This window comes from Caretta caretta, chromosome 4 (assembly GCF_965140235.1).
Source record: "Caretta caretta isolate rCarCar2 chromosome 4, rCarCar1.hap1, whole genome shotgun sequence".
Taxonomy (NCBI): Eukaryota; Metazoa; Chordata; order Testudines; family Cheloniidae; genus Caretta; species Caretta caretta.
Genome location: NC_134209.1, coordinates 108,171,332 through 108,183,489, shown reverse-complemented (window position 1 = coordinate 108,183,489; position 12,158 = coordinate 108,171,332). Strand labels below are relative to the sequence as shown.

The 12,158-nt window shown below is 45.4% G+C and overlaps 1 protein-coding gene across 9 annotated transcripts in view; it reads left to right on the top strand.

Moving 5' to 3' along the window:
* Positions 1-12,158, top strand: part of N4BP2 (NEDD4 binding protein 2) — a 116,192-nt gene that overhangs the window by 64,498 nt on the left and 39,536 nt on the right. For 7 of the 9 annotated variants that reach the window (XM_048848528.2, XM_075127966.1, XM_048848522.2 and 4 more), the window contains 2 exons: positions 6,380-6,733; positions 10,766-12,038. In XM_048848528.2, coding sequence (XP_048704485.2) covers positions 6,505-6,733; positions 10,766-12,038 — 1,502 coding nt within the window. In that variant the 5' untranslated portion in view covers positions 6,380-6,504. The remainder of the gene's footprint in view (positions 1-6,379; positions 6,734-10,765; positions 12,039-12,158) is intronic. The other 2 variants (XM_075127968.1, XM_075127969.1) reach the window with 1 other exon arrangement.

Sequence of the window (12,158 nt, the reverse complement as noted above, 5' to 3'; positions counted from 1 at the left end):
TGCTATTGTGTCCCTCCATACAGCTCTGTCAGTGCCGGACGACTGCATGAGCTCAGAGAACATGTCATCGCACGTGCGTTTTTTTTGCTGCCTTATCTGAGATAGCCTTTGGGACGGAGGAGGGAGGCTTGAAACATTTGCCGCTCCTGGAAGAAAAAAAGGGAGTGAAGTACTTAAAAAGATACATTTTACAGAACAATGGCTATACTCTTTCACGGTGAACAACATTATTCACATTACATAGCACATGTGATTTTAGTACAAGGTCACATTTTGCATCTTACATTGAGTGCCTGCGGCTTTGGTGTTAGAGATCACACATCCAGTGCCGGGCATCAGAATTCGGCTTGTAGACTGCCATGGTAAGCCATAGTCTTTCGGCTTCTGCAACCTTCATAACAGCAGTGCCCTCCTCTCCCATACCAAGCAAAGCACGTTGAGTTGGCCATTTAGTGCTGCAGTTTTCCTATTAACATGCAGCAGCAGAAACCAAACTAACCCCCCCATCCAGTTCTCTGGGATGATTGCTTTACCCCTCCCCCCACCGCGTGGCTGGTATCAGGGAAGATCCCTGCTAGCCAAAGGCGAACAGCTCAGCGCCAATGCCCCCCTTTCCCCCCCCAACTGCGTGGCTAACTGCGGGGAGGATTTCTTTTCAGACACAGGCAGACAGCCCAGTAGGAACGGCCACATCTGAATGTCCCTTTAATTAAATTCCCTTATTTCAACCAGGTTACCATGAACAATATCACTCTCCTGAGGAAAACACAGAGATAAAGAACGGATGTTGCTTGATTGCCAGCAAACACTGAGACCATACGCTGCCAAGCTTTGTCATGCAATGATACCATATTACTTGCTACGAGCATGGCGTGGTAAAGTGTCCTACCATGAATAAGGCTGCTCTCCCCAGAAACGTTCTGCAAAGGCTTTTAGCGTACCTCCAGGAGAGCTTCATGGAGATGTCCCTGGAGGATTTCTGCTCCATCCCCAGACACGTTAACAGACTTTTCCAGTAGCTGTACTGGCCACGAATGCATCCCAAGTCCTCAGGGCTACTTAATCATTAAAAAATGCTTGCTTTTATAACATGTATTATATTTAAAAAGGTACACTCACCAGAGGTCCCTTCTCCAGCTTCGTTGAGCTGGGAGGGTATTTCAATCAGGGTGATAAAAAGATCCTGGCTGTAGGGGAGAACGGTGTGCTGTGTGCTCTCCTCAAGCTCGTCCTCCTCCTCCTCATCTTCCCCATCCGCAAAATCCTCAGGCATGGCGGAGAGTACCCCATCATCGGAGTCCACGGACAGGGGTGGGTTAGTGGTGGCGCCTCCCCCCCCAGAATTGCATGCAGCTCAGCGTAGAGTGGCATGTCTGGGGCTCTGTCCCGGAGCGTCCGTTTGATTCTTTGGTTTTCTGGTACACTTGTCTGAGCTCCTTAAGTTTCACGCGGCACTGTGTTGCGTCTCTGCTGTAGTGTCTGTCCCTCATGGCCTCGGAGATTTTTTGAAATGTTTTGGCATTTCGTGTTTTGGAACGTAGTTCTGATAGCACGGATTCCTTTCCCCATACAGCAATCAGATCCAGTACCTCCCGTTCGGTCCATGCTGGAGCTCTTTTTCGATTTTGGACTGCATGGTCACCTGTGCTGATGAGCTCGCCTAGCCAAACAGGAAATGAGATTCAAAAGTTCCCAGGGCTTTTCCTGTACACCTGGCCAGTGCATCTGAGTTCAGAGTGCTGTCCAGAGCGGTCACAATGGTGCACTGTGCGATAGCTCCCGGAGGCCAATACCTTCGAATTGCGTCCACACTAACCCTAATTTGAAACGTGATATCCATTTCAGCACTAATCCCCTCGTTGGGGAGGAGTACAGAAATCGGTTTTAAGAGCCCTTTATGTCGAAAAAAATGGCTTTGTTGTGTGGACGGGTGCAGGGTTAATTCAATTTAACGCTGCTAAATCCAACTTAAACTCATAGTGTAGACGAGGCCTTAGCCTCTAAGGTGCCACAAGTACTCCTCGTTTTTTTTGCTGATACAGACTAACACGGCTACCACTCTGAGACCTTACCCCAGTTGACGATGAGTCATAGGGGAGCTGTGATCCATCATGTCTCTCCACCAGAACACTCCTCCTTTCTCTTACACTGGTGGAGGAGGAGCAGCTGGCACAAGAGGAGTTTCCACTGAAAGAGAATCTCCTACAGAAGGGAAATTCTCCAATAGCTATTCCTGGCTGTTCAAGCAGCACACAGCACTCTTAGCGGACTAGAGATGCCAACCCTACCGCTATTTGCAACTTGCAGCTTTTGGGGTTATTCTTAGACTGTAAAAGAGCTACTGGATATAACAAAATATGAACTGCAAGAAAAAGCAGAGGTGTGTTTCAGAGTTCCAAACTGGGTTAGTATAAGCAGAGGGTGACATAAAAATGCAGCAGATAATATGCCATGTTCTAAGCACAATGCACCACGCTAAGAGTGCACGCTTTTCTAAAGCTGGAACTGTGTTTAAGCTGAATTTATGCATTGTTTCATTAATTCTGTTCCTGGCTCTGTGGTATCAGGGCCTAAATTTGTTGTTTCTTCTTTAAATACTCCATTTTCAAATGATATACCAACCTTTGTGTGCAACTCTGCTTTTTCAGTTACCTCTTGTTTTGGTGATTGATACACACATTAATATTTGCCTAGGCTGACTTCACCTGTTTAAATTACCACAGTATTCAACATAAATAAAATGCTTTTAAGCACGTCTTCTTAAATATAGGACCTGTTAGTGACTGGATCTTGCAAGGGCACTTGGTGGAGTGGAAAAGAGAAATCACCTTCTCTCCAGATACAGTTACAGTGTCTGAGCTCTCCTGTGTACAGGGACTGCTTTCTGTGCAGAGGTTGAAATCACACCAAAAGGGGCAGAGAGGAGTTTCTGACAGGCAGTACTTCTCCTCCACAGCTGGTCAGCAGCGCTGGCCAGGTACAGAGGGAAGCACACTCCACCATCCTAAGGATGGATGTACAGAATGCACTCTCCCTGGATGCCAGGGGCCAGCCCCCCTTCTGTGGGGGGGGGGGGGGGCTGCGCAGGACTCCACGATATCTAGGGTTGGCTCTGACTGCACCCCACCACCAGGGCAGGGTTTTCCTTATCACACACAACTAAACTCAGAATGATTAGACATTAGAGATGCCACTTTTAAAGTATTTGTGAAGAACCTGTAGGAATTTGATGCTAGGCAGTTGTTTGGTTTGCATAGACTTCTGAGTATCATTAATGAGTAATTCTGGATATATTTTTAAAATATTGCCTCTAATGTTGATGGGAGGGTGGGTGGGTTGTATGTATATGATTGATATCATCAGCTTAGCTCATTTCAAAACTTTCTTTCCTAAGTAGAAGTACAGTAACTCCTCACTTAAAGTTGTCCTGGTTAACGTTGTTACGTTGCTGATCAATTAGGGAACATGCTCATTTAAAGTTGCACAATTCTCCCTTATAACGTTGTTTGGAAGCCTCCTGCTTTGTCCACTGCTTGCAGGAAGAGCAGCCCGTTGGAGCTAGCTGGTGGGGCTTGGAACCAGGGTGGACCGGCAGCCCCCCTACCAGCTCCCCTAAGTTCCCTGTGCGGCAGCTGCCCAGCAGGCTATCAGTTGCCAGGCAGTTTAACTGTCCCTCCCCACACGCCATGTGCTGCTCCTGCCCTCTGCCTTGGAGTTGCTCCTGGGAGCCTCCTGCTTGGTGTGCAAGGAGGGCAGGGAACGGGGGGGGCTAATGTCAGGGGTCCCGTCCCCCCCTCCAGGTCCGGCTCTAGGCACCAGCAAAACAAGCAGGTTCTTGGGGCGGCACATTTCTAGGGGTGGCATTCCGGCACCGGCCATGCTGCCCCTAGAAATGTGTCCCTGCCACCCCAGCTCGCCTCCGCCTGCTCCCCTGAGCGCACCGCTAGTGCTCTGCTTCTCTCTCCTCCCTCCCAGCCTGTTTGTGCAGCAAGCCTGGGAGGGAGGGAGGGAGGAGAAGCCGAGCAGCAGCGCACTCGTGGGAGGTGGTGGTGCGGAGGCGAGCTGGGGCGGGGAGTGGTTCCTTTACCCCCCCCCCAGTACCTCCTGCACTCCCCCCCACCCTCGCTCACCTCTGCTACGTCTGCTCCTCTGAATGCATTGCCTCTCCCTCACCTGAGAGGGAGGGGGGAGAAGCGGAGCGGCGGCATGTTCAGGGGAGCAGGCGGAGCGGAGGTGAGCTAGGGTGAGGGGTTGGGGAGGGAGCCGCAGGAAGCAATGGGGACGGGGGAAATGCAGCATGCCCAGGGGAGGAGGCGGGGCCAGGGATTTGGGGAAGGGGTTGGGAAGGGGCGGAGTTGGGGCAGGGGTGGGGGGGCATGAAAAAAAAGCGAGGGCAGCCAAAATTTTTTTTTTGCTTGGGGCAGCAAAAATCCTAGAGCTGGCCCTGCCTCCCACTTCTCCACAGAGCCAGGGCTGGGGGCAAGGGTGGAAGAACGACACAACAGGGCTCAGGATGGAGGGAGCTTGCTTGCAGCAGCTGCTGTCTCAACTTGCTGATCTACTTAAAAAGATTAGGGTGGGGTGAGTGTACTTAAAGGGGCAATGCACGTGTCGCTCTCTCTCTCTCTCACACGCACACACTCACACACGGTATATGTCTCTGTCTCTCTCTGCCATGCTGTCCTCCCCTCCCTCCTTTCATGCTGCCTTGTAGAGTGTGAGGCTACATTAACAACAATGAGTTAACCCTTGAGGGCTCAGCCAATTGCTAGTTCATGATTTAGCAGTAAGGCATTCCCTGGGAAAATATCCCACCCTCTTCCACCCTCTGACTTCACCACCTCAATCAAGCTTAACAATCGTCATTGCTGTGTATAATATTAAATTGTTAAAAACTTATACTGTGTATTTGTGTGTGTATATATATAATATATAGTCTTTTGTCTGGCAAAAAGAATTCTCCTGGAACCTAACCCTCTTCCCCCCTATTTACATTAATTCTTATGGGGAAATTGGATTCGCTTAACATCGTTTTGCTTAAAGTAGCATTTTCAGGAACATAACTACAACGTTAAGGGAGGAGTTACTGTGGTTTACTTTCAAATGTTTATTTTTCATTGGTGATACTACATTCTGATTCAATGTTGTAGCCAACATGGAAGATATGAAATCATTTGAAAATATAGCTCCCATTTATTACAAAATTATTATGCATATTGGAAGAAATACTTAATACATAAGTGAATTTTCCTTCGAAAGCTAAGTGTGTTCTGGTTAGGGCACCAGCTATAGGAGAACTGTAAGATACTTCTGAAGGCGACTGTTAGATCGTTCACAGAGTTACCTCTTCCATCTCCCTCAGGGTTTCTCAGGCCCATAACCCTGACATCTAGGGAAAAATATGTAAACCACATATGTTTCCAGTTTTATTAACTAAACTAAATAAATAAGCAAAAGTGTAAACAAATCAGATTAGAATAAAGTGGGTTAATATAAAATTAATCTAATTATCAGGTTAACTAAACCATATCAAATAGAAAATTTAGTAACTGCCTGTACATAGTTCTTTGTAAAGTTGTTAAACTGAATTTATAGTGTTTTCTGCTGCTATCAGTTTGAACACACAACAACAAAACTTTGAAGTTCTGCATTATAAAGAAAAAGCAGCCTCACTGTATACATATACTGGCTATAGATATAGAAAACTAATTGCTTTCCATGTTGGCTTGGTGTAATAATTAGTGTGTACCCAAAGTGCTATTTCATTTTGCTAGCTGAAAGGCAAAGAATTTTTTTTTTTAAAAAGGGCTTCTGCGCTTTTTCACTTCATGCTGTATAAGCACCTGAAAGGCTTTTTACAAGACTTCTTTCTGCCTTTTTTTTTATCTTTAGAAATATCAGGAATGTTAAGTTTAGTCTTTCCTGATTTTACTGGAAGACCTCTGGAAGATCTTGGAGATGTTTATTGTGATCTCTAACACCTTAATAGTGGGAGTGAGGGTGCTACATCTTTAACAAAGGCTACATTTCCCCAAAAAAATGATTGGTCATAGAAATTTAATGTGTTAACAAAAAAAGGGTTTAAAACTGATTAAATAGTCCTTCCCCTTTCACTTGCTTTACTTTCACTTTCTTGGCTCTTGTAATATCATTTCACTAGTTCTTCTGTATAAACAGAACCTGAATGTCTAGTATAAAAATTTTAAAAAATAAAAATAGAAGTTCTTCCTTTCCATCCCCTGAAAAAAAAAGCAAAGCACTCCCCCCCCCCCAAAAAAAAATAAAATAAAAAGCTTTCAGACCTTTAAATAGCTAAGAGTTAATGCAGTGGAAATTCAGTTGCCTATTTTTAAGCATTTCTCCATTCTCTTCTTTCTAGGTCTGCTATTGGTAATGGGACCATCGGAGATATGAAAGGTATCTGACATACATTTTCTGAACTTGACAAAATTAACGTCATGTGGACAAAATAAAACAGAACGGAAACTTGTTCTGAATAACAGAATGCCAAAGAAAAGGAAAAATCCAGGTGTGAGTCCCTCCAGGAAGATCATGGATTCAGAGAGAATGACTGCTTCTGGTGAAGGACTGGTACCACCTCCAGGAGATGTGTCGGTGTCACGAGCAATTTACAGTGTCAATAAGGAAGAGCTCTTCAACAATATGTCAGAAATGTTTTCTGGCCTGGATCCTAGTGTAGTTTATATGGTGCTGTCTGAATGTGATTTTAAAGGTAAATAAAATGTTTGTTATGTTAACAGTTGGATTTCATAGGGAAATTCTGTTCTCAGATAGGCAGTGCAGCTCCCATGGACTTCAGCAGTATTTTAAGAGGTCAGAATTTAACTTTTAATGAATACATGAGTGTGATGGGGGTGTTCACCACACATTAGCCCTGGAGGGGTTAATATAGGCAAGAGGCCAATTAGCCATTGGCTGCTCCTGAAGAGGAGCTAGGATGTGATGAGGTTTAACTGGGGATGAAGCTTACCTGGACAGAAGCAGGTGGGGCTTTTGTAAAGCCAGGAAGCTGGTAACAGATTGCAGTGAGGAAGCCTACAATCGTGCTCTCTGATACGAGGGAGCAGAGTCGGAGCCTGTACTAGGAGTGCACTGGGGTTTTGGGTTTTTGTTTGTACCACAGTGGAGGAGGTGGTGAGAGCTCTGGTGTAAGCGACAGCAGCTCAGTAGGAGGCAACCCAGGCTCAGGCGATGGCGCAACAGTAGTCCATGAGGCTACAGCAGGAAACCAACCAATTATTAATGGGCCAGGCGACCCAAGATCAGGTCCTCCTGCAGGAGATAGTGGACCAGCTGAAGATCCTCACCACCCAGGCCCGGGGGTCTGACAGGACGCGAACCCTGAGGGCCACTGGTTGTCTGCCAAAGATGATGGCAGAGTATGACATAGAGGCATATCTCTCATTTGAAAGGACTGCTTAGCGTGAGGCGTGGCCCCAGGAGCAGAGGGCCAGCATTCTCATCCCTTTTTTGTGTGGAGAGGCCCAGAAGGCCTACTTTGATCTGCCCACCGAGGATGCCACTGACTATTCCCGGCTGAGGGCAGAGATCCTAATACGATCAGGGGTGACGGCAGCGGTATGGGCCCATAGGGTCCAGGAGTGGACATACAGGGAGAACAAACCTCTGAGGTCCCAACTATTCGATCTCATACACCTTCCTCGGAAGTGGTTATGGCCTGAAGCGTGCAGCCTGGAGGAGATTTTGGAGACTTTGGTCATGGACCATTACATGCAGGGACTGCCGCCAGATCTCCGCAGATGGGTATGCCAGAATGATCCGTCGCCTACGACGAAATGATCACATTGGTGGAAAGACGGATGACAGCCAGGGAATTGACCCAACTACCCAAGGAAGGCCCCTCATGAAGCAAACACTCGACCCCAATCCTGGAGGGTCAGGCGGCCAAACCCCCAGGGAGTCCTAAGTGGAAGAAGAGGAAGACTGAAAACCAGCCGGGAACCCAGAAGGAAGGGAAAGGCCTGGGGGGGGGGGACCCTGGGACTAAACCCCCTAACCCACGTGATAGGGGAGTGACTAGAAGCAATTATAAGTGTTACGGGTGCGGGGAGTTGGGGCACATAATGGCCCAATGCCCCAATGTTGTAGAGTCCATGCAGTGTAACCTGTGGGACGGGGCAGACCCATGCAGCCTACTCAATATTGTAGGGGTTGCAGTCACCCCACATAAATATACAAGGCAGGTAAAGTTGAATGTGGTAGAAACCATGGCACTCGTAGACTTGGGGAGTGCTATCACCCTAGTATCGGGTAAATTAGTGAAGCGCAGCCAGTTAATACAAGCTAAGCATACGGGGGTAACCCGTGTCCATGGGACCGTTACTTACTACCCCATCATACCAGTGAAAATTGAAATTCAGGGAAATGTCACCGGGGTGAAAGCAGGGGTAGTCCCAAACCTCCCATACCCCGTGCTCATAGGTAGAGATTTCCCCGGGTTTGGAAACTTGCTCCCACCGGAGGGATTGGAGGGAGGGGAGCTCCACGAACTTCGGGAGGCTTCCACGGCAGAATGTCACCTCCCATTTTTTGCAGAAATGTCCCAGGAACTATTCCCTGTCCCAGGGAAAGGCAGGACAAGGGAGCAGAGTAGGAGCCTGTATTAGGAGTGTAGGAAACATTCCAGGGAAGGAGCAGTAAGGGCTGAGAGAATAGACCTGAACTGCTGGTTCAAGGGTCCTTGGATTGGAATCCAGTGCAGAGAGCGGGCCTGGATTCCCCTACAAGCCACTGTGGGAGTGGCACAGTCAGTGCAATGGCTATGAAGACTGCCTGAGACTGTGTGGAGAGATACTGGTGAGACCTTGGAAAGGGAGGACAATTGTGACTTGCCCGGAGGGCTAAGCAATGAAGGAGATGAACTGCAGCTCCTGACCAGTGAGAGAGGGGCCACAGAGCGAGTGACTGTGGCAATAGGCTGAGTAACTGCCGGATGGGGCATGGACGGTGATGAGCTAATTCCCCAGATGAGCCACAAGGAGACTCCACCGAGTGGCGAGTAGCAAACACCCCGTTACAATGAGTCATAATACTTAGGAATTTTATAGCACTTCCCATTAGTGACCAGATAGCAAGTGTGAAAAATTAGGACAATTGGGGGTAGGTAATAGGCGCATATATTACACAACGCCCGGAATATCGGGATTGTCCCTATAAAATTGGGACATCTGGTCCCCCTACTTCCCGTGTCAGATTCTCAGATTCATAACGTTTTTGTGATGTTGGTAAGTAGTAATATGTTTTACTTAATGAAGTTAGGTGGCTTGCTGTAAGCCATACAGCAACACAGTGATTGGGAAGAGAACACTGCTTTCCTGACTGACATTTCTGAGCTTTAACCACTACATAAGACTGTCCCACATTCTGTATGGGTGTATGTTACATATCAATTTCTTGTGATTTTACTAGGAATACCCACCAAGGGAATTGTCATTTGCCATAATTTTGTTAGATATGTAAAATGTAACAGTTGCATGTTTTATTCAAAAGAATCTATCCACAAAGATAATCCTTTAAAAATAAAAACCAATAACACCCATCCCACCGCAGGACACTTGTGTGACTAACTGAAGGAAGCATGCTTCATAAACAATATGTTAGCAAAGAAACTGGATTTTAGACCAATTATTTGAAGTATTGAAGATTTCCCTTTGCTTGTCTTTAAGTCTGCTCTGTTTGTGCGTGTGTGTGAGAGTACGTGTGCATGTGTGGGTTTTTTTTAAAACAACTCCAGTATCTTTCCTGTCCTTCAATATACTCCTTGTTGTGTTTCTCTATACACATTTTGGCTGGATGTGCTTTTCAGATAGGCCTGCCCAAGTACTCTGAGAGAGCAAATAAGATGGAAGGGGGAGAGAAGATTGTTCACAAGAAAAAGTCTGTTTCTCTTCTCAGTAGATTCATTGTGTCATCTTTGGCATGGAGGGGTGGTTTTTGACTATATTTTGTTATCTTCCTCCTGTGAACAGATTCAAAAAGGGAAACTTATCACTATCACTTTTTTATGGAGTGATAGTTGTGTAATAAACAAGGAGGAAAGGCTAGTCAGATTCTCTAAATTAAAGAGAAGATCTACCTAGCTGTGCTGAAAGAGCTGGACTTTAGGACCCCCCCCTTTTTTTTTTTTAGTGTGCAATTTCTTTCTACATAGTTCTTTGGAATAAACTGGTAAGTTCCAGCTTATTTGAGTCATCTGAAGACTTCCGTGCCCCCTCCCCCGCTTTTTTTGTCATTAATGCTTTTAACTAGCCCTCACTATAACAAAGAAAGGTTTCTGTGCCTGTCTTTTTTTAATTTGTACTGCTACAACTCTCCTTTTAGTGATTATTTCAATTTATTTAACCCTATTTCTCCTGTGTAGTACAGACTAGAAACAAGTATTCCAGTTAATCAATCTGTGTAATCTTTTCCTTTGTACCCAGAGTTAAACTTAGCTTCACAGTTTATTTACTTTTTTGCATATTATGGTGGTGTATTGCAGTGTGTGCAGATTCAGTCGGGTCTTGTCCCAGGTGAGCAACATTTGTTGTAAAGGTAGGAGGAAAATATGTTAGCAAATGAATCGGTAAATTTTCTGTTTACTATCTCTGAAATTCAGGGTTTGTTATAAATAATATTTCTTGAATTATAGATTGTAAAAAGTTATTTAAATTGGATTAAAATTAGGCTGGATTGCCTACCATGATCATTTTCTTTGATTTATTTTCTTTATCTTATTTAACAGTTGAAAATGCTATGGATTGTCTGCTAGAACTTTCCACAGCTGCTAAGGGAGTAGCATCTTCAAGAGTCTCAGGTTTTGATTCAGTAGCATCATCTCTGTCTCTCGTTAACCAGCAAAGCTCTGTTTCAAATGAAATAGTGGGCGAAAGTTGTGCAAAAGAAGATATTGTGAACTTTAAAGAAGAATCAGTAAAGATCCCATCACCTGATATTCAGCTGACTGAAGAGCTAGATTCCTTGATACAAACTGCTTTTGAGAAATACAGTCTGAGAGACAAATTGTATGATTCCACAAATGACAAAATCACAGGAAAGCAGCCTATGACATCTGACCAGAGTAATTCTAATGGCATTAATGAATTTCCTGAGAGTGAAAAATCCAGTTTAGGGTTTAATGTCCTGTTTTCTCTGCAGCAAGCAGAGACAGAGAATGAGAAATTTGAAAACTTCTCATCTATGTTAATCTCAGAGGGTCGCAAATCTTCTCAGCCAGCTGTAAGTAAATCTAGCATTCAGACAAAGGATAGTTCATTAGTTGACATGGACATTTTTGCACAAGTATCAGTAAGCTCTAGTCTGCCAGAAATTGATACTGACAATGCTCCAGAAGTCATTAAACCAGCAAACTTGGAAGTGGCTTGTAGAAATCGTAATCAATCACAGAATATTGTTTCAGACCATGGAAGTTTGTTTGATGCGTCTAGTCATTTTTTCCAGGGATTTGTAGAAGCTGGTACAACAGCTAGTGGAAATTCCAGCTCAAAATACCTTGAACAACAGGAAGGTGTAATGGCTGTGTGTAGTGGCCAAAAAAGCATTTCTCTCCCTGAAGTGTCTGAATCTCTTGAAGGATCCAGTTTCAAATTGCCACAGCTTGTAGATGTTCAGCAGAGAAGGAATTTACATTTTTCTCCACCACCACAGCAATCTCCACAGCCTCCTTGGAATCCAGTGGCTCCTGTGTTTTATCCATCAAGTGGAAGTCACAGCTTTGTAACTCCAGTAGCTATCAGTCCGGGACAATGGAGACCTCTTGCAGACTACAGGACGCATGGCAAAGGAATGCCTTTTCCTCCTCCAGTGGTTTCACATGTCTGGGATAGCAACGCTTCTCCGAAGGTATGGGGAAATCAAGATGGAATCCAAAAAATGAACCTCTCTCAAGTACACCAACCACCCGTTTGTCCAGTGATGAGGAAAAAGACACATCTTGTAGGTCAAGTACTTGTTCTTCTCAGAGGGGTTCCAGGATCAGGAAAGTCTTTTTTGGCAAGGTAGAACATTTATATTATGTATTTATAAGAGAAATCACTTAACACAGTGGTCCCCAAACTGAGGTGGGTGGAGGAATGTTTGGTGGGGGCTTGGTGGGTCCCAGGCCAGCCCTCACAGGG